Below are 23,124 nucleotides of genomic sequence, written 5' to 3'. Positions count from 1 at the left end.
TATATAAACAGAAAAGAGTGAAAATAAAAAATCGTAATTTTGGCACTTTATAGCGATAAACATAAAATAAACAATTAAGACCACAAATTGCTTTGCGTTTCTTGTTAGATGTAAACACCTAGTTCTATGTTATGATTGAAGGCATAAACTTTTCATTCAGTAAAGTAAGTTGATTAACTTCCTCATTCTCCCTATGACACGCTCAACATGTATTCTCACGTGTGACAATTTTCTGGACGGTTCATTGCCAGTTTTTTTTTTGCCCAGTGAATGAAGGAATCCTAAGTACAGTGCCAGAGTAAGATTATGCGGGCGTTTAATAAAAAATACAAAATAATAGATTATTGAAATCACTTTGTTGTAACCAGGTTCAAATGCCTCATGTATATTTGATCGTGCCAACTCCCTCTCTGGCCAAACAATTAATTGTTTCAAACATTTAGCTAAAATTGGTACCCATGTGTTCCAAATTCGAGGAACTGTTGTCCCCGAAAGTGTTAATCTATATGATATGTCTTTGTTAAATTTTGAGTGATTAACCTTTAACTTGTAACTAAATCATGCATTTATGAAAACTATTCATAACAGATAACAAGATTGTAACCGTGTTTTTAATATCTGAAAACGCAAGATAAATGATTTGTGAGTGCTGAAAGATTCACTGCGATCTACTTTTGTCCAATTAGATAGAAATCCCCGTGTTTTCTGCACCTTTCTTTCAAACTCAACTCGGTATCCTTCATAAGAACCATTGTTTTCGACATGTATTTACATTTTTATGCCCCCACAAAGTGGCGGCATATAGGGTTGCCCTTGTCCGTACGTACGTACGTACGTACGTACGTACGTACGTACGTACGTCCCGAAGATTGTTTCCGATCTAATTCTTGAAAACCGTTTGTCCAATCCTCACCAAACTTTAAACACATGTTTGTGACCATAATATCTTGATCAAGTTCGATAGTCATGGAAATCGCTTTAGTCATTTAGGAGTTACGGCCCTTTTTTGCCAAAAATTCCCGAAGATTGTTTCCGATCTAATTCTTGAAAACCGTTTGTCCAATCCTCACCAAACTTTAAACACATGTTTGTGACCATAATATCTTGATCAAGTTCGATAGTCATGGAAATCGCTTTAGTCATTTAGGAGTTACGGCCCTTTTTTGCCAAAAATACTTCAAAAATATATGTTTCCAATCTAATTCTTGAAAAGTATGTGTCCAATCCTCACCAAACTTTACATACATGATTGTGACCATAATATCTTGATCAAGTTCGATAGCCATGGAAATCGCTTTTGTCATTTAGGAGTTACGGCCCTTTATTTGCAAAAAAAGACTTGAAAAATACGTCCCGAAGATTGTTTCCGATCTAATTCTTGAAAACTGTTTGTCCAATCCTCACCAAACTTTTAACACATGTTTGTGACCATAATATCTTGATCAAGTTCGATAGCCATGGAAATCGCTTTAATCATTTAGGAGTTAGGGCCCTCAGATTATCCTGAATAATCATTATGGCTTATTTTCTGTGACAAAAAATCGAAGTGGGGGCATCCGTGTCCTATGGACACATTTCTAGTTTTTTATATCAAAACATTTATATTAATTCTGGTCAATCTTATTTGGGAGAGAGAGTGCAACTTTAAGTACATATGTTTCTATCTGAGTATTTATCCACAAAATCACGAGATATACCTGTAAAAAATGTCACCTTGGTGCTTTCTATATTGTCATATGTTACTTCAGAATTGTTTTTTTCTGTATTGTCTGCAACAGCCTACATATGTATTCAATGTGTGTATTCAATGGCTATTTGGGAAATATGTGCAAAGATATTCCCTTTTCTTTGTTTTGTCTATTTGCACACCCAACAACAAATACATTTCACAAATTTTACTAACAGAAAACATGTATAAACTGACCATACAAACACCAATGTATTGAATTTACTACTGGGGGCTTATCAGCAGCAAAGCATTCTTGCCCCCACTAAATAATTCATGAGCTGTTCAGTCAGCCATGGTCTTAGTGAAATCCATCTATACCCAGTCATTTACGGTACGCCCAATTGACATGAAGTAGGTCATTAGTCAGCTCGGCGCCCAAGCATGGAGTAATTTCTTGAGCTCTGAAGATTTTATATAAATGGGTAGGAAGTAGCTGATTTCTGACTGGTCATGTCAAGGTCAACTGCAAGGCTTGACCTCAGAAATTTCCTACAAATATAGCATTTGGAATCATTTTGTTGTTCATCAAGTTGTTGGAGGCCATTTAATGGCTATGTTGAGCTTCATAAATCATGAAGGCAATACAGATAATGAGACATTTAGTTATCTTTCTGACATTTATTTATAACCCACTTAATAAAGAAACAAATAAATACACATGGTATATATTAGAATAAACAATCAGAAAATAGAAATGTTCATTAACAAGAAAGGTCTCTCAATTTAAGTTATTTGAACAAAAGCTATAACAGGAATGTGGCAAATGCCAACAATTTGGCCATGTAGGGTTGATAGCCAATTGACCTTGAGCTTGACCTCTGGGGGAGAGCACAATGTTCTGCACATCATCTTCCAATGCTCCTGTACATTTCTTGGAAGTTGGATAAAAATTGGAATACAGTTGAAAAAGTGACTGGTCAAAAGTTGTACGGAAGAAAACAGACGGAAGGAGTGATTTCTTTATTCGTCCCTTCAGGGGCACAACAAAAGTGACTTAAATTTGGGACAGAAAATGAACACCTCTAGCCACATAAGTTTGAGCATGCTGCGTACACAAGTGTGCACATGCTGATTATTATGCAATTTTCATTAGGTGTGGGGTAGGCTTATATAATTATGTCAGTTTAAATAAATAAAAATGTTAAGGAAGTTCAAAGACTCGTGTACAGTTATAAAAATAACCATTGCAGAACTTGTCATTATCGTAAAAAAAACAATAAAAAAGTATTAACAGAATTATTATTATGCTTTCCTAAAATAAAACATATTTTCAGCAAATTGTAAAATAATATATTTCTATCGACAAACTTGAAGACACCATTATTTTATTCCTTAACAAGACAGCAGATAAATAATATAAAGATCAAAATCATCCTACAGGCTATACATGTATTAGTAATGGAATATCTTTCCAGTGGTCAGGAAATCTAAAGACTATTAAAAGTATCCCTAAGGAAGGCAATATATGGTCTTATACAATAACATACAAACCAATATCATTCAATTATTACATTTGGCAATACACTCAAAGGGACTTGTTTATGTTTTATTGGGTAAGACATTTAATTACTTTGTTTTAGTGAAATTTGAAAATAAGCTTCAATCAAAATAAAGCTTTATTGTTATATTTCTTAAAAAATGTTGCAAAATGCTATATTTTGGCTGGGAGTAGGATTGTATTATTGGTCACAGATTTTGGTGAAAAGCTTCATTTTCAGACTGGACTTACTGAAGCTTTGTTTAAACAAGTAATCTGCCACAGTTGCTTTGTAGTTGCTGTTTGATGTTTATTCATAAAAGAAGCAAAATGCCCTCAATTTAAATAAAGTCAACACAAAATCATTACAAAAACATAAAATCTCTGAATGAGTCCCTTTATAATCCCACACAGTTCTTCACAGTCAATGACATGATTGTGTACAATACTCCTCTCAAACATTTCACAATGCAATAGTTAACAATTATTCTTGAAATACAGCCATGCAACATAAATATATGAAAACTTATCCATTAAACGTAACAAAATAAATTATACATTTAAACCCTCGTCGGAAATGATTTAAACACACATTCATGTAATCTGTCATCTATAAACATTTTTAAAAAAATGATCACTTATTATTTCTGTTTTCAGCTTATTACATGTTCAGACTTAGTTCAGAAAAATGCACATGCGGAATTTTTGTACACAAACTCGTGTACATGTATGAGAACACAACGGCTGCGCTATCAAATATGTAAGTTTCATGATCGGTCAAGATAAAGATATAAAAATATTACAGTCAAAACTCATGTCAAAGTCAATGGGACCTCAGAAAATACTAAGAGATAATGAACACTCGATATAACAGAAAAACAAAACATGTCTAATTGAACCCAAAATATTCCAAAAAAGTTTGATGTAACCAGAACATCGAGATAACAGAGTTCAACAAAGCGAGTTTCGACTGTATACAACTATTAAAAAAAAAATCAGCATCTCTTACTTATACTGCCTTCTGTGATTAAATCTTATTTGCTTCAAATCTAGGACAAAGAGCCAACAAATCTTTGACAAAGAGCTAACAAATCTTTGACAAAGAGCAAACAAATCTTTGACAAAGAGCTAACAAAATCTTTGACAAAGAGCCAACAAATCTACCCATTGATCACAAGTGAATTCTTGAGAATACGATATAATCATCAAGGTATAAGTGTAGGATTTGATTCTTTAAAGCTGCTGTCTCTGACAGAGATTGACCATTTTGACAACTTTTTATTTTTTTGTCTTTAAATGAGCCAAATTTTGCACATATGTTTGAAAAACGGTGATATAAGACTGATGATAAAAAAACAGATTGCATTTTTAATATTCAAATTCGAAAATTGATGTTTTGGCTAAAAGCGTTACTAATGCTTTAAGAAAAATGAAATTTTCAGGAGTTTTCTAAACAATTAAGACTTGTTCTATTGTGAGTTATCTTGTATGACTAAATTGAAAGAATTGATGCCCAAATCAGCTGATTCTGATAAAATAAATTAAAAAAGTTGTCAAATCAGTCAATCTGTGATAGTGCAGCTTTAAAGATGTTGGCGAGTTCTTCACTTTTCATACAGGTAATTTCTTGAGATTACGATACAAATTAAAGTCAAGGTATTAGAGAATGATCTGATTCTTATAACAGCCGCTAAGTTCTTTGTTTGGAAGCACGATGGAATTCAGGATGATCACTTCTGACGGGACCTGCACGTCGGAGCCTGCAAAATAGGTAAGATTATAATTGTTAATTTCAGTGTTACATACTAAAGAAAATCATCACATGACTCAATAATTTATTATCATCATTATGCACCTCAAACATTGTGTGGTTTAGGTTTTTTATAAAAAAGGCAGTAGGGCAAAAAAGCAAATGCCCAAGCAGTAAGTAGTTCTAGAGCACTTCATGGAATTTGATCACAGTCCTTTCTGTGTTCATAAAGCATAAACCCATGAAATATGCAGGGCTTTTTCTGCCCATTTTGGAAAAAAAGACCCTTTGGGACATTTTGGGAAAATTTGCATAACGAAAATGCCTAAATTGGGAAATTTTACAGTGAAAAGAACAAGCTGTCTACTCTCCTGCGAATGTGGAAATTATTTATTATTAGTTTCTTTTCCCTTTTAAAAGACCCAAAACAGCTGAAATACCAATCCTTTGGGTGTAAATATCTATTGCAATAAATCATGTCAGATAATATGTCAAACTGATCTCTGAATGTTATGAAAATCAATGATTTCTGAATTCAATTATCCCCAAAACTTTTAATCACATAAATAATTAGGATGTTGTAAATGAACATGTACAGGTAAAAAGACTTCCAGTAAAAAACACACAAAAACAACAACACTTTTTACGTTTGATTGGGATTCTTTCTGAAGATTGGGAAAAATACCTTATACCTTTGCTTTGGGAATGGGTAGGATAGTCGGACCCGTGGGTACTATAGAAAAAGCTCTGATCAATCCCTTAATGAAACTACAATCAAATATTACTGACATGATAGAAAAATCAGATTTAGTCCATTCTCTTGAATGGGACAGGTCTAGTTCACAACTACTAGTTTACTCCACTGGAATATTAAGGTTCGATGCTTTTTCTATTGGTTATAGTTATGAATATAAAAATCACGGCAGCTCAGCATCATCTCCATAACAGGTGTTTAGATAGTATAACAAATATTGTAATAATATAGTTGGTTCTTATTTCTTAATATGTCTTACCACTGTTAGATGCGCTTTCTCACAGCCTCTTATTAAACCACCCTGATATGAATATTCATAACTCTTAAACCAATGGAGAGATTACCCAGTCACATGATAACTCTGGACAAACAAATTTACCTGGCCCTAATTTCTCGAAACATCTTAAGCTTAACTGGCTTAAGTAGCTTATTTCAATTAGCCAAAATACATACTTTAATTGAATTTTGATAAATGAAAAATGGTTTATTGTGATTATCATAAAGATAATTCCTATCTAAAGTATAACATTTTAAAGAAGTAAATATTTCACAAATTATTGAAAAAAAAAATTGTGAGCATAGCTTAATCCTGTTATAAGGGATTTAAGAAGTTTAAAGAATTTGGGGCCTCGACTTGGATTCAATATCTTTTTGTTATACAAAGTAGGTAATAACAGAAAGCGGTCTTAATCCAGTTTAGTGTATTGCCAACTAAAGCACACTACAGTATTTTAGTTTTGGTATGGTTTGTGAAATGGATTCAACATGGTATTCCCATTTTAAAGTGCCCAGTCTTTAAAATAAGTAATCGTTTCAGATAATCACAATAAATAAACAATAAAGCTTAAGTTATTTTGCAAAATTGAATAAGATAATTAAATATGTTGGGTTTAGAATTATTTTAGGAGAAATTGAGCATAAACTAACCTATTTTACCCAATAAAGTTCTTTACCTATGACTGTAATAGATGGATTAAGCTTCCCATCATTGGTGAATGTAGGAATAGCCTCCAGCTTAGCAAACGGCTTATTTGGGTTTGGATCATTTGGAGTTCCTTCAATACGTGTCCAGTTGCCGATTTGGGTGTTCCACCCGATAATGCTGTCCAGAATACAGCAGTGGTCCTGAAATGTGTCGAGAATATCGCATGAGCAGGGTATATCAAATGCAGGTTAAAAGAAGATATCACATGAGTGGTTATAGAAGTTATCACATGAGCAGTCATTGAAGATATTACATTAGTGGTCATAGAAGATATCACATTAGCAGCTGTAGAAGATATCACATGTGTGGTGATAAAAGATATCCCATGAGCGGTCATAAAAGGTTTCACATCAGGGGTCATAGAAGATATCACATAAGTGGCCATTAAAAGATATCACTTCAGCGGTCATAGAATATATCACATGTGTGGTCAAAGAAGTTATCATATGTGTGGTCAAAGAAGTTATCACATGAGTGGTCATAGAAGATATCACATGAGTAGTCATAGAATATATCACATGAGTAGTCATAGAATATATCACATGAGCAGTCATAGAATATCACATGAGCAGTCTTAACAGAAATCACAATAGTGGTCATAGAATATATCACATGTGTGGTCATAGAAGTAATCACATGAGTGGTCATAGAAGATATCACATGAGTGGTCATAGAAGATATCACAATTTGTATTGAATGACCACAATTGTTACTATGTGCCTTCTATACATTCATCAGGAATACCATTTTGCTTATTACTGATTCAGATCCAAAATGTATTTTATGAATCTTAATAAATAGGTTGAAATGGTGATGGATAAAGATGTAATTATATATATATATATATATATATATGAAACATTCATGGATAAAAATGATCAACCAGTTGCCAACCACAATGTGATAGGTGACCAAAAAAAGGATTACAATTTTAAAACAAGATAATAGCACATGCTTTGATAAGCCAATCCATTCTCCTAATAGACGTATACCATTAAATACACAATATACCTGTAACACTGCTCCCTCAAGGATGACAGACTCACGCACACGAACGCCTTCCCCTAGAACACAGTTCTTGCTGATGGTCACATTAGGTCCTAGCTGGAATGTACAATGATAATGCATACTTAGTAGACTTCAAATTTATTTATATAGGAATTCTTGGCAAATTTTTATCTATTTTAGCAAACAAGTCTAATAAACTTTGAACTTGACCAAGAATCTAAGAATTATAAAATTGAATACCCACCACAGCTGTTTCATCAACCTGAGCGCTTGGATGGATGTAAACATCGCCAATGACCTGGGGTTTGCCGGGACCATTCTTAGCCAATCTTTCTGGATGGGATTTCTTGTATAGGTGAAGGTAATGTCGATTGGCATAAATAGCAGCACTGAAATTAGAAAGAAAACATAGTGAGTGAATGAAACAAGTACCATCAATATGGGTAAAAAAACTTATTTTTGGTTTGCGAGGGATCATCATTGGCCAATCTTTCTTGCTGATATTTGAAGGATGATCCCAAATACTAGTAAAACCTATCCACTCGATAAGTTGCACCAATCTCCTAATGTCCGGTTAGCGCAGTGGAAAGCACACTCGCTTCTCACCTAGATGCCCTGTATTTGATTCCCTGCCTGGGCATGTGTGAGTTTGGTTTGTGGTCACCAACCCCGGTTTATTTAATATCCCCCACATAACAAGACCACACTCTCGTGTAAAACCATGCCAACGAGAGTGAAAATATAATGGAGTAAGAACTTGCTCCACAATCGCTGTAAAATAGATAATTTTAAACTTATCTCCTACAAGTCTTCATATGGAATCATATGGTCATTTTACAAGTGAAATACAAAGACTCCACAGTGTGCTTGGCCTGAAGATATTTAGGTAGGCTGAAGACTGGTTGACATGATGAACTTCATTAATACCTTTTTACACTTTTAATGTTATAGTTCTCTCCTTTATGCTTTTCGGTGAAATATCAATTTTGAAATTTTATCTGCTCTTACACATCTTAGTTCCCATTTTGTTAAATGAAGGGACATTTAGCCATCTCTATGCCGGGTTGAATTATTTTGAAATGACGTCTCTAAAATGAGGTTATTTTCTCATGATATATTCAAACTAAATTGACATTTTACGTATATTTAAGCATAGTGGAGATTTGTTCAATTTTCGTATAAGTACTTTTGAACACAGAAACAGAAAATTACCTTTTCAATTGTTGCTATGCCAACTGTGAAAATATTGCGAATGTAATTCCTACACTAAAATTCAACAAATGTCCTCTATAAATTATCTTCAAACAGAACAAACCATCTTACCCTGCTGACTTAATCTGACTCCAGAACTTGCTGGTTTGGTAGACATAGAGTTTCCCCGAGGACGCGAGAGGCACAAAAATATCCTGCTCCATTCGAATCATTTCGCTACAAGGAGCTGTCAGGTAATCAGAGCTGGAAATGATTTACATACATCAGAATAGGGTGTTATGGGTTAGAATACATTTCAGCATCACTGTATAACAGCAGATTGCTTTAAATGCATACGGTCCTTGTGGCTGTTTCAATTAAGGATTTTAATCATTACTTAAATTACTTTAAATCTGTATAAACATCCCAAAATACATGGATTTTTTTTATAATCTTCAACTCTGTATTTGTTTTAAATGTTGGCTAAAGTATAATTCACACAAATGTAGCAATACAATGAAACTATGGGGCTAAGATCATTTCAATTTACGACTCAAAATCAACAAAATTCTGTTCCCTGATCATACAATTCTTGTGTTAATTTTTTTCCACATATTATTTGCTTTGACCACTATCATGAGGTTAGAGAGTATTCAGAACGCTTAGTAATGATGGAATAATCATGAATGCCCTCAATATATTTTCTCTTAATGATGTTTAAGTTTTCAATTAACGGCAACATCATTGATTCATGAACAGTGGCAATACAAATACCTGTGAAATTACCGGTATAAAGCAATCTTAATTTGATGAATATTTGCATATTTAAGCTCTTGATTATATATATAAAAGGTTATTTTCCAAGGTTATTTTCTACACATTGAATATTGACCTTATAAATGTAAACAGACTTATACATGAAAAGTTACCAGTGCAAATGTTTGTTTAAAAAGAAATGAATTAACATTTATTAAATGATATATTTAGGCATTTAATAAATAACATATTTTCATATGTAAAATTTGTTATAAAAAAACATGCATGCATTCACATTTCTTAAAAAAGTGAGAAAATCTTCTTTCCTCAGTTGTACTCAGTTTTCTATATCACTTTTTACACACAACTGTCAAATACCTTTATACAATATTTTAAGTAGTTTCATGCATGTAAGTTCACAAAAAAACATTCAATTAATTTTTAATTAAAAACATAAAGCAGGCAATAACTTGTGTCACAGACTTTCATTTTTAGATTTGTATTAAATTATGCACAAATTTTAATGCTTTGAAAAGATATGAAACTGAAAAAGTGGCTCAATATATACTTGACTTGAATGATCGAAACAAAACAAAAAGCATATGATTTGTGTACAGACAACAAAATATAAGCGATATATTGGCACTTTTTAACTTTATCCCATTTACAAAAGCTTAATTTTTTTTTCTGTACAAAAATCATATGTTTTTGTTTTTGTTTTTATCATTAAAATTAAATGAGTCAAATTCAAAAATATTTTGGCATACATTGTGCCCCTTCAATAGTGTATATTAAACAACTAAACTATTGTGCTTGTAGTCCAACCTGTTTATCTTAGTCATACTATGAAACTACAGAAAATAACTATATAATTATATCTATCAAATATATTTTCAAATTATGATTTCCATTAATTGGCATAATTTAATTGTATTTTTTTTAAAATGAACTAGTGTTAACTAAGTACCTGTTACATCACTAAAACTTCTAAAATTGCATGGTTTACACTTATTATCTATCACCAAAACTCTTAGCCGCTAGCAGTTACAACATACAAAATATTTGCAACATTTAATTAAGGGCTGTTCCAAAAATAAATTCTACACTTTTTTCAGTGTTTATTGTCATGCCTTAGCCAATGGGATCACAACATGGAATAGCCACCGCCAGAATTCCCAGGGTTTATATAGCAGTTTGGTCATGTGTGCTGGTTAGATTTTCCCGCCAATACTAAGAAAGTTATTATTTATCTTTGCCTTTCTTAACTATTGCCGTAAATCAGCAAACAAATCCAATATGTAACTTAAATTAATCTTACGGTCATACATCATTGACTTCATTCACTCTATTGGTCAGTTATTAATAACCAGTAATCCGATTAGCTACATCGTTCTTAGATCCAATTAAGACCAATATTGAATACCACCCCAGACGCACATTATTGTTTTATTTAAAATGAGGACAGTTAATGTTACTTATGAATATTACCATGATCAAGAAACTATGGCTATTTTTGGAACAGCCCTGTCAAACACAACATCAAAATATAAATAAAGAATTAACAATTTCAAAAACTTTGAAACATTTTGTTTCTGGCTAAATACATTGTTCGCTGACAGATATTAATTCTGCTGTAGTAATTAAAACCAACATATCAGGGAACAACTGGCAGAGGGAATATTCATATCGTAACTTTTTTTCATGCAAATATTTACCCCGAAACATGTTCCTGTTCATAACTAATAAAGAGAAATATTATAATATCAAAACATTCATGTCAAGGAACCTGCACTAATTTAATATTACATTAAAATGATGAAAATTATTACAATTAGTCATTGTTGTGCTTCTTTTCAGAAATGAAGCCTTTTAAAGCATGATGTTCAATCTTAAAAAAAACAACACATGATCAGAAATGAAACCCTTCTACCTCTATAATATACGATGCCTGTAGTTTGTACTAAGATTCAATTAAACAACAAACCAACCCCTCATTCTAGCAAATGCTTTTCCGTTATTGTTAAAGCAAAAAAGGGATATACCGGCAACTCAACAATTAATTAAGCCTGAGCTGTGGGCCATGCTGTATATGAGTGTTTGGTCTTTAGCAGCATGTGTACCAAGTTTCACTTCAATATCTTAAACTGTTTTTGAGTTATGGCATATGCGCGCCAATGTTGACGACGGCGCCGTTGCCATCTTTGACAATACCTCAACTTTGTCTCCTCTACAAAAACCAGACAAGCTAATAATCTTCATACAAGACCCTACACAGTTCTTCTGAGTCTTGCACCCAATCTTAGTTGTCAAATTCTAAAAAATTGTCTTCGTTTTAGACAATTCGTTTATTTAATGAAAGATGATAAAAACATAATTCACTGTTAAAAGTAAATTTGTGTCAAATTGTTTAAAAAAAAGGGAATCTTTTTGGAAAATGCTTCTTAACATTCATTTTTAAGGAAAAAAAAAATTGCTTTGTACTGTGTAATGATATAGATCCCATATGTATGAATTACATGCATATTTGACCAAGCATTCTACCAAAGAACTGACATATTGTCAAAATATCTACTTCCGAACAGATATATTGCTGTGGAAAAAACTGAGAACATTAAATTTTGCTTGTGCTTCCAATATTGTTACTTCTATTCATGAACAAATATTTATGCAATGGTAAAAATTGTGTGAATGTGTGCTTATGCTGAAAATTAAAGATTGTACCATCAACTGTGGTTGTTTGCTGCAAAATGTCCATGGCCTTTGAACACATGAGTAACATACCATTCAGTAGTTTAAAGATATATTATGTTTTGTTGGTTATAATCAATGACTTCTCTGTAGGATGAACAGTCTTTTTACATGCTGTTAAGGTTTTTTTTTGCTGAAGTATTCAATTAACACATTTAAGCAACTACACATTGACCTCCCCTTTCACCAAACATGTTATGAAACTTGCAAAAATTAAATCAAAACTCATTGGACAAACTACTGATATAAATAATTTGCGTCGAGTCAGAGTTTTGCTTCAATCGTACAGGATATACTCACTTCAACTTATAGCTGATCAAAAAATGAAAAGAAAATAATGAAAATTATTTTCCACCAAGTTTGAAGAAATGGAAGAACATCAGAATAAGATAGTTGAGATACGACCAAATCTGGTCAGACATTTTGTAAACAAATTTTATATTCAACTACTGCTGTCCTATTTTGTTTATTACTTTCAATTAATTACCAATACATTTAGAAACTGTGGTAATAACAAGAAGCTATAACCTAATAATGCTTAGTACTCAACAAATCCTGGTCTTAAATACTTACTTATAATTCTGCTCAAGATTTTTCTTAAACTCAACCTCCAAAGGTTCAAAAATTGTCGGTGAACACAGATAGATGCCGCAGTTTATTATTGTGCTGATGAACGTTTCTGGCTTTTCCACATAGTGCATTATCTGTAAGGTTTAAAAATAGATATTACATCATTTCTAAAAATAGTTAAACTGTGGTTGCATATTTAATTACATTGTATATGAGGTTTATAAATAGAAATGGCACTCTTTCTAAACATACATCATGCGAAAGAGAGCTAAATAAAACGTTCAGTATATATATGATGAAGATGATTATAATATACAAAAATAAGGATTAGAATACAACCTACATTTTCAGCCAATGCAGATAGGCATTCAATTAGAACTAGGCTTAATCATTAAGAATTTCAACTTTTGCGGATGTTTAAACGTCCACCTTCTGCCATCATTCGATACACACTCCCTGCGTCAGATTTAGCATAGAAAATGTGTCAGCCAATGTGGCTGTATTTTAAGTCAGCTAGATGACCTGAAGTTATATTTTAATGATTAAAAAGGGCTTGTTTGCTACGCTCACTACGGCCATTCCTAATCAATAAGATTTTACTTCATGTCATCTTACTATTACTGAATTTTAATGTATCGGTAGAATTTATGTTAATAAATATATCTGCTATTATTATAAATACTACTATAGGGTTAAAAATGAATATCAAGTGAAGTTGTTGCCACATTTATCAATGTTCATTAAACTATACTGAAATTATGTCCGATCATCCTGGTATAAATATTCATAACTGTTAAAGCTGAACTGTCACAGATATACCATTTTTACAACTGTTTTTTTGTGTCTTTTTTTTGCATAAATATCTGCAAAGCAACGATAAAAGATTGCTGACAAAAGATCAGATCGCAGATTTTCATATTTCTGTTAGAATTTTAATGTTTTGTGGCTTAAACCGTTTGCAAGAAAAATGCATAAAACATCAATTTCAGCACTTAATTATAAAGTCTGCGATCTAATTTGTCAGCAGTCTTATATAACTGGTTTACATGCATTTTCGCAAAACTCCAAGACAAAAAATTAAAAAGTTGTCAAATGTGCAATCTATGAGAGTGCAGCTTTACAGCAATGACAACATTGGATGGACTTGGATTCAATTTATTTTATAGATCTTTTATAATTATACAAAGAGGTAAAAATAATCAATATTAATAACCAATAGTATAATTGCTTAAAATCAATTGTTACTATGTAGTATAGTAATAGGGATAATATTTTCAACCTTAGCGATGCCATATTGACTATAAAAAACATAACAAAACTTATACAATTTACCAAATCAATTATGATAAACCATTACAAAATTTAAACAATCTAAGACAAGTGAACGAAATGCTGAATTAACATACGAATAAGCATAAAAAGCAAATTAGAAGCATGATTTGTCTGTAAAATTTCTTGTAAGAAGGCAATGGCAATGTTGTAATAAACAAAGCTACATTTGTGAGAATTAATTTTTGAGGCAAGACATCCTAGACCTTGTACCAGATACAGCCTATTTCTGCATTTCAAACTGTAGTTTTATCTGGATAGTTCAGCTCCCCATTCAAGACTATGAAATTGTGATTCAAACTATCCATTTTCTTTTAAGCTATTTTGTGGCCAAATCTAGCTAAAAATGGTGTCCGTGAAAGATACTATACTAATATATATATGTAGATACATTGATAGATTACAAATGTACATACAATCTAGGCAAAGGTCTCTATTGACATAAATATCTACTTTAGGCAAGCTAGTTCTACAGATATTAAAATGGAACTTAAAGAAGAAGTATGGAAGGAAATTAAGGTGTATTTATACTTGAATGGAAACCATGTTGCTGAGAAGTCCAACCCTAAGCACATAAATTGTAACAAATGTACAGTTTTTTTAACTAGCCATCTAAAAGTAAAAAAGCTACATGAGTGTAATTTTGAAAATTTTGCCCAGAAAACTTGAAAATATATACTTATTCTTAAATAAGCATTAGAGCAAATTGTGATTTCAGGCGTCTGGTTATAAATGCAACCTAGCAAGCATAATAATCTGAAACTTTAGAAGAAAAATCAAAATAATTTTTGTCCTCTTTTTTCCATACTTTTATACATTTATTTTTTCATTAGACCAATACAGACCAAAATACATTTGAATATGGTACCTATTATTAGAATATCCCAATTAATACAACAGTGGTTAAAAAAGTTTAAACATTAATTAATAAAATTAAAAACTGGTTCCATTTTCTTATACTATCTAAAAATCCCTTTATAATAAACAGGATCAAGCAGTCTTTTTTGATTTGATATAATTTGTGTACTAGGCCAAAAAAAACTAGAAATGTGTCCATAGGACACGGATGCCCCCACTTCGATTTTTTGTCACAGAAAATAAGCCATAATGATTATTCAGGATAATCTGCACAAGGGCAAATCCTTTTCAAAAATTAGATCGGATAAGATATTTTTTAAGTATTGTTGGGAAATAAAGGGCCCTAACTCCTAAATGATTAAAGCGATTTCCATGGCTATCGAACTTGATCAAGGTATTATGGTCACAAACATGTGTTAAAAATTTGGTGAGGATTGGACAAACAGTTTTCAAGAGTTAGATCGGAAACAATCTTCGGGACGTATTTTTCAAGTCTTTTTTTGCAAATAAAGGGCCGTAACTCCTAAATGACAAAAGCGATTTCCATGGCTATCGAACTTGATCAAGATATTATGGTCACAATCATGTATGTAAAGTTTGGTGAGGATTGGACACATACTTTTCAAGAATTAGATTGGAAACATATATTTTTGAAGTATTTTTGGCAAAAAAGGGCCGTAACTCCTAAATGACTAAAGCGATTTCCATGACTATCGAACTTGATCAAGATATTATGGTCACAAACATGTGTTTAAAGTTTGGTGAGGATTGGACAAATGGTTTTCAAGAATTAGATCGGAAACAATCTTCGGGACGTACCTACGTACAGACAGACAGACAGACAGACAGACAGACGTACGTACGGACAAGGGCAACCCTATATGCCGCCACTTTGTGGGGGCATAAAAAATTGTTTGTTTAGGGTAACCTTCCCAAAATTTCTAGGTAGGGTAGGCAGGTATTTTTTTTTTTTTTTCAAAATCTGTCGTAAGTTCAGAATGTTTTCTTGCACATGGCAGTCTTTCCTACATTACTGTCATTGCCTGACTTTGTTTTATCATATTAACAATAATTCTGATTAAAATCTACATTTATCTGCCCTTCGTAACTCTCTATTCGCTAACAAATATTTTTTTTGCTCAGAAACGGAAAAAAATAGTTAGGGGCGGCGCATTTTTATAGGTACGGTCGGGTTACCAGAAACGGACATTTTTTTTTAGGCCCTACAATGTAAGCTTATTTTGTAGAGTTCTTAGACTTTTAAAAGAAGTTTTCTTTATAATAATCATGATTAACTATTTTAAATTGGCTATAAAGTGCAATTGGCTTTAATGTAAATCTGTTGTAAATAGAAACAGATTTGTTTTTTTCTATGGAATATTGTTTTTCTTTTTTTTCCTGCCGGGAAGATAGGTTTTGAAATTGAAGAAACCGATGCTTAACATAGAGTTGTTGGAATCTAAAAACAAAACTAAATGATTTTCCAATGACTTTGTGAGGGCCCTATATGTATGAACAAAAATATAAGGGTGTTATAAGAAAATGGGAATACCGGTACCCTACGGATTCACTTTACCTGCCCAACTAAAACATTGTTCTACAACACAAACAATACACAAAACAAATATATAAAATAATATTGACCAATAAAACATCAAATTTAAAACAAGGGTTATGCTTGGACACAACACTGGAAGCAGAGCAAAAGAAAACAATGACAATGCTTTACATGTGTGTATTGTCTCTGGCAACATGTGTACCAAGTTTTATTCAAATATTTTGAAACCTTTTTTGGGGGGCCAAGGTTCAATTTTTTCATGACGAAAACAAAGACACCAAGACTGCAATTCCTAGATTTTATTTGTCCAAAAACAGATGAGTTAAGTTAAAGTATTGTTAGAATTTATTGTTAAGTTTTAGAAAATAAATATTGAGTTTTCAAAACTAAAATGACAAAAAAGCAACAGAAAACATTGACCAGAAGTGAGAAACATTTCTGTATGAAAAATATCGATGATAACAAATGAAACTAGTGAATTTGATTTTACTTTATAACTTCAATCATGGCAAGCCAGTTCAATGTGTGTATAAACTATTAAGTTTCACTAAAAACTTGGTGAAGCTACAAAAATGTATGCTATAAATGATCTTGTCACAGTATTTGGACTGCATTTTTTGGCCAGTCGAGCGATTGGTCCCTAGGGTGATCTCTTGGATTGAGAATCATAAAAAATGTGTTTTAGTACTCTACGATACACATAATAAACATATAATCAACTTTTTGTCGTTTATTTTTACATATTAAATATTATACAATTCCATACAATCTTTATCATTCACAAGTTATGAAGGTTAGCCGAGTTCGGGTTGAGACATATGTGTGGAAACGAGCTCAGATCTACAAGAATTTTTCGATAAAACAACTGTATACGTCATACATGCATGTTCAGAAGGAAGTTATCTCCAAGGTGCAATCGCTCAACAAGCACAAACTAGTAGTGTTTTCGCAATTTTCTTTGACAACTCTGCCAAGAATACTGTTTTTTTACCGACTCACAAATCTTCGCCAGTAATTTTGACCATGCACACCGGCCGGACCCACCATGCACTTTTCAACTTTACACGCAAACGGGAACCGGGGTAATGTTTACCTCATGACTGGTACCCCTCCGCGCGTAGAGACAAAAAGCGCATGCCGGGTTCGGATCTTGTGCATACTCGAAAGTACTGCCGAAGATCTGTGAGTCGGTATATAAACAGTATTCTTGGCAGAATTATTAAAGAAAATAGAGAACATGCGTCTAGTTTGTGCTTGTTGAGCGATTGCACCTTGGAGATAACTTCCTTCTGAACATGCATGCGACGTATACAGTTGTTGTATCGAAAAATTCTTGTAGACTTGAGCTCGTTTCCACACATATGTCTCAACCCGAAATCTGCTAACCTTCATAACTTGTGAATGATAAAGATTGTATGAAATTTCAAAATATTTAATGTATAAAAATAAACGACCAAAAGTTTATTATTTGTTTATTATGTGTATCATAGAGTACTAAAACACATTTTTTTATGATTCTCAGTCCAAGAGATCACCCCAGGGACCAATGGCTCAACTGGCCAAAAAATGCAGTCCAAATACCAAGTAACTGTGGATCGTGTTGGTTTTAGTATCAGAAAACAACAACTTATTTTACTACGTTTCTTCTCCTTGAAATTGACCTAATCTCACTAAGAATAAGGCAAGAGATTCTTCATAACCCAGACTCGCCTGCCTGATGTTTTGCTGTTTTTGAAAAAAACTGTCGTCCCTTTGGGCTAAAGACATGACATATCAGACTTATTATGATAATTTTCATTCTGCTTCTAGGTTTATTTTCATCAGAGATTCAACATTCATTATTTGATTCATGACAAAATCAAAGTACACAATAATGCTAATGCTTTCCTATTGATGATTATAAGGCAAAATTTCATTTAGGAGTTTAACAAATTTAAAAGTAAACTAGCACTAATTGAAAATTGTTGAAACATTTATAAAAATGTGCTCACTTTCATCTACTATTAAAGGACAGTATATTTATTTTAAGTCTGAGTTACAAAAAAAGCTCTCACCTTAAGAAATAATATTATGTTTCTATCAATTTTTAATGTACATTATAATAGGATGATAGTTCATAATGAGGTTGCTTATTTTAACTAGAAATAATTCACGATTGATATTCAACGAGCCTACATGTAGGATCAATATTCAACGTACCTACAAGTAGGATCATTGTTCAATGACTACAAGTAGGATCAAATATTAAACGAACCTATAAGTAGGATCATTGTTCAATGAACCTACAAGAAGGATCAAATATAAAACGAACCTACAAGTAGGATCAATATTTAACAGACATACAATTAGGATCAATATTCAAGGTGTTCAATGAACCTACAAGTAGGATCAAATATTAAACGAACCTACAAGTAGGATCATTGTTCAATGAACCTACAAGTAGGATCAAATATAAAACGAACCTACAAGTAGGATCAATATTTAACAGACATACAATTAGGATCAATATTCAAGGAACCTTCAAGAAGGATCGGCATTCAACGAACCTTAAGATACTTAGAATAGAAGGATAAATATTCAACAAACCTCATGGGTCTCTTTGCTTTCTACAATACATCCATACATCAATGACTGTTGTCTAGTGGCCTGTAACAAACATAAACATCGTTACTTAAGTATAAACATAAATAAATAAACATGAAATGCATATAATTAATCTTCTTTTTTTTAAAGCTGAGTGTTAAACACTCAGTATGTTTTAATCTAAATTAACTGAGTTACTAATTGTAAAATTACAATGTTTGGACACCAAAGTTTTATAAAGTAGCTAGATTATTATTAGCTAGGACAATAACCTTTTTACTTCATTACTTCCAATTCCTGCCAAAAGCAAGCACAAACCTCAGTTCCTAGGATGGTACAGAAAGTCCCTGTGGGTTTAACTCTGTGAAATTCCAGCATATCTTCAAGGGGGAAGTCCCCACAAACATCGGCGTTCATGATGAAAAAATAGTCTGGTGTTCCGGCCAGGATTTGATCCCGGAAGTGGTAAATACCCCCGGCTGTTCCAAGAGCAGTGTACTCTTGGAGGTATCTGAAAAAAAATTCATGCTACACTTCTCTGTGCGCAATTTTTCAAACGATTCAAATTTTGAAAACAAGAATTTAAAAAGCAACAACTTGCTTGTGTAGATTGTGTCTCTAATGCCCCTTGAAATCATATAGCATGTGGCGGGTCTTCTCCACTTAGGGATGGGTCTTGGGCCTATCTCATTTATATTATGTTTTTAGTCGTAAAAGGACAAAAATCAACAATAATAAGTGCCAAAATTATGGAGCTTCCTACACATGTGCATAGTTTCTTAGGCAACAATAAATTATTGCTTTATGTTACATTCAAACTCTAAAACTCTTTGGAGAGATTGGCGTGGTACAAGTTTTACACACCAACAAAGACACAGATAACATTCAACGCAAAAGCTATTCCAATACCTCAGTATTTTTTCTTTGATAAACAGACAAGCTAAAAATGATCATGACCGTATACATCAAGAAGGCTTACATTATTGGAAGTATACATATTATGATTTTTGGCATGTTACCGTATCTGTATCTTGAACTGCAGTTGAGCCTGGGTGATAAACCTGTTGAGTGAATCATTCGGTTGATAGAAGCCAATCAGAATCACCTCCTTCAGCCCTTTCACCTGGAATATTAAAGATCAGAAGAAATGTGAATATTGTAAAAACTGTCTTTACCTCAATTTATTTTTAAGGATTCATGCAAAATAAAATATTTGCTTTTTAATAAGGTAAAGCAATAAACCTTAAATTAAGGTTTGAGTTACAATAAATTGATTAGATTGGTAATTTACTGGCACATAAATATATATTTATGCAATAATTAGATTAAAAATAAAAAATAGAACAATTAACAGTTATTGGGACTTGCTCATGTTTGGCACCAATTTTTTTCCCTGATAAAACATCTGAAAACACTTATATTGTACGTTTTTTACTCTTTGCTGGTACTGACCTTGGCACAGGCTTCAACATGGTGATGTATGATTGGAAATCCAGCAACTGGGAACAATGGTTTCGGAGTCTCTAGGGAAAGGGGACGGAACCGTGTTCCTGAAAAATATATAAAGCCATAATGATATACATAAATATTTTCCATTTAAATTTGTTTTTCACGTTGCTTTTCCATGTAGTTTTAGGATTTGTAAATGTATCCATTAAAGTTAAGTGCAACTGTAAACCAAGTGAACCAAAAATTAAAGCTCTAAAGGCATATCTAGCAAATGTTGGTCTTCCAGTGTCTTGCAAGAATCAGCCTCACACCCCTCCTGTCCTCATTTCATTTGTAAGGGATTGAAAAGTCTTTTTTGTTGGGAGGGCCTTTAACACTTTTAAGGGTTAAAATGACGAAAGTGTTGAAAAATCTTGGGGTTGGAAAGTCTGACACCTTCCCAACTAAACTACAGTGAACTTATGACACAGGGATAATTCTAGTAAGCGATTTCCGCGATATCTCGCATAAAAATCGCTCAAATCGCATCAAAATCACTTGATTGCAGTTTGTGTATTTTGTGCCTTTTCCTTTTGTTTTTTTACAAAATGCATTTGTCTTATCGAATGTTTTGATCGATATCGTCCACGCACTAAGTCTTTTTTTCAAGCGTTTTTGTGACCCGGAATAATTTTGTTTACGCGGGTTACCACTGCATTTTAAATGCGTCTACAATATCGGAATCGTCAAAATGTCTAATCAGAAAACGTTGTTTGCATTCCTTGAAAAAAGCCTCTGGACCAAAATAAAATACCAGCTTCAGATGAAAACAACAGTGGAAAACCTTCATCTCCCAAAAAGGTCAATGCACCTTTAAGCAAAAATGGCTAAATCCTATTTTTTGCTCAAATAAAAGGAGTATGAATGTTCATGATGTCTGAACTGTTAACAAGGGTTTCCCTCTAGTCAAACAAGTGTATATATTATATTTATATACCTATATATTGTAAATATATTTATATTCATGAAACAAGTTACTGTTATGCATTGTTTTATCACTGCGTTATCCATATATTATAAAAAATCTCACTGAAATTAAAATTCTCTCACCAATTTTGGATAAATGGGAGCAATTCTCTCATTGAAAATCTGACATAGAATTATCCCTGATGACATGATTGATAACAGATTTGACAGAAAGATGTGCTTGTTTGAATAGTCTGGTCTAAATCAGCATACTGAAAACAAACAATGCGTTCGAAGATAAAAAATACAGACTTCACTCGCTACAGTACAGACAAAAAAAACAATGTTTTGATCCTGTCAAAAAGTTATTCTCAAATAACAACAGTTTTGTACAACTATATTTCTATATGTAACTCTTTTTGTGTAACTAAATGTCAACCTTTCATTGGGCCACCAATTAGGATAATTGCTTTCAACAACATCTTTAGTTTCTGCACAAATATTCAATGAAACATGTAAAAACAAATTGTGTTGTCGTGTAATATCATCCGTGTCAGAAAGCGCAGTTAAACAGATCACTAGGCGCTTGGTGTTACCAGACACTCGACACACGAGAAAAAGTCAAACGTATCGAATCGGCGGTTCTGCGTATCAGCGTTTTTAGCAAACTTTGTATAACTATGCAGATGAAAATATTCTTTCTGTGTGTGATTATCCTCCTATAATGTATTTTATTTAAAACCACTCTTGACTGAGAAGAAAGTAACATTTTGATAAACTGGTTAACCCTGACAAATTTGAAGCAATTTAAGTTGATTCTGTTGAGCCTGATAAAGAAATAAAGCATAAATTTAATATACTTAATGAAGGTATTGTTTGTGAAGAGCAGGTTTACCTTTTAGTATTTGAGGTACACAAATTATTAAATTTTTCCGTGATTCCCAGATTTCTTAAATGTGCAAAACAGACCGGGAACTAAACCCTTTAAAGCCTAAAAATGTTTAAAAAAAAAAACAAAATCCTCCATCAGATCCAATTTCAACTACTGCACTGTTGTTTCGCATTTTTTGTAGCAAGACCATCAAAGAAAAAAGTAGAAAATGTTCAATAAAGAGCTCTAACACTTATTTACATGATTAAACCCCACCTTATGAACATCTTTTTCATATAATTGTATTTCCAACATTGCAACTCAGCAGGGTAAGATGCACATCGTTATTGAAACTAAAATGTCTGTACGGTATCTCAACAGAATATGTTGGAAACCAAACTAAATATAATATGGGAACTCTTCCGCTTTGAGCCCAGTCAAGTATGGAACAACCTCCCAAAGGAAATAAGATGCTCTCAAAACTACATGGAATTTAGAATGCTGATCAGCACCTGGACAGGCCCCTCTTGTAAATGCTCAATGTGCAAATGTGCAAACAATCT

The 23,124-nt window shown here is 32.7% G+C and overlaps 1 protein-coding gene across 2 annotated transcripts; it reads right to left on the bottom strand.

Annotated features, from left to right (window-relative positions):
- Positions 1–2,310: 2,310 nt before the first annotated feature.
- Positions 2,311–22,253, bottom strand: LOC128240611 (mannose-1-phosphate guanyltransferase alpha-A-like). 2 transcript variants are annotated; one of them, XM_052957302.1, is made up of 12 exons: positions 22,130–22,253; positions 20,749–20,846; positions 20,316–20,419; positions 19,615–19,807; positions 19,300–19,359; positions 12,972–13,102; positions 11,366–11,389; positions 9,027–9,158; positions 7,948–8,092; positions 7,707–7,799; positions 6,664–6,835; positions 2,311–4,966 (listed from the first exon to the last, which is right to left on the bottom strand). In XM_052957302.1, exons 1-12 carry the CDS (start codon positions 22,170–22,172, stop codon positions 4,866–4,868), a joined length of 1,296 nt encoding a protein of 431 aa, XP_052813262.1. In that variant the 5' UTR covers positions 22,173–22,253; the 3' UTR covers positions 2,311–4,865. The 2 variants fall into 2 exon arrangements, with proteins under 2 accessions (XP_052813262.1, XP_052813263.1); XM_052957303.1 differs by lacking the exon at positions 11,366–11,389.
- Positions 22,254–23,124: the final 871 nt, after the last annotated feature.

Source organism: Mya arenaria, chromosome 7 (genome assembly GCF_026914265.1).
Source record: "Mya arenaria isolate MELC-2E11 chromosome 7, ASM2691426v1".
NCBI lineage: Eukaryota > Metazoa > Mollusca > Bivalvia > Myida > Myidae > Mya > Mya arenaria.
Note: the sequence above shows the minus strand (reverse complement) of the source record. Positions and strands in the feature narration are given on the sequence as shown.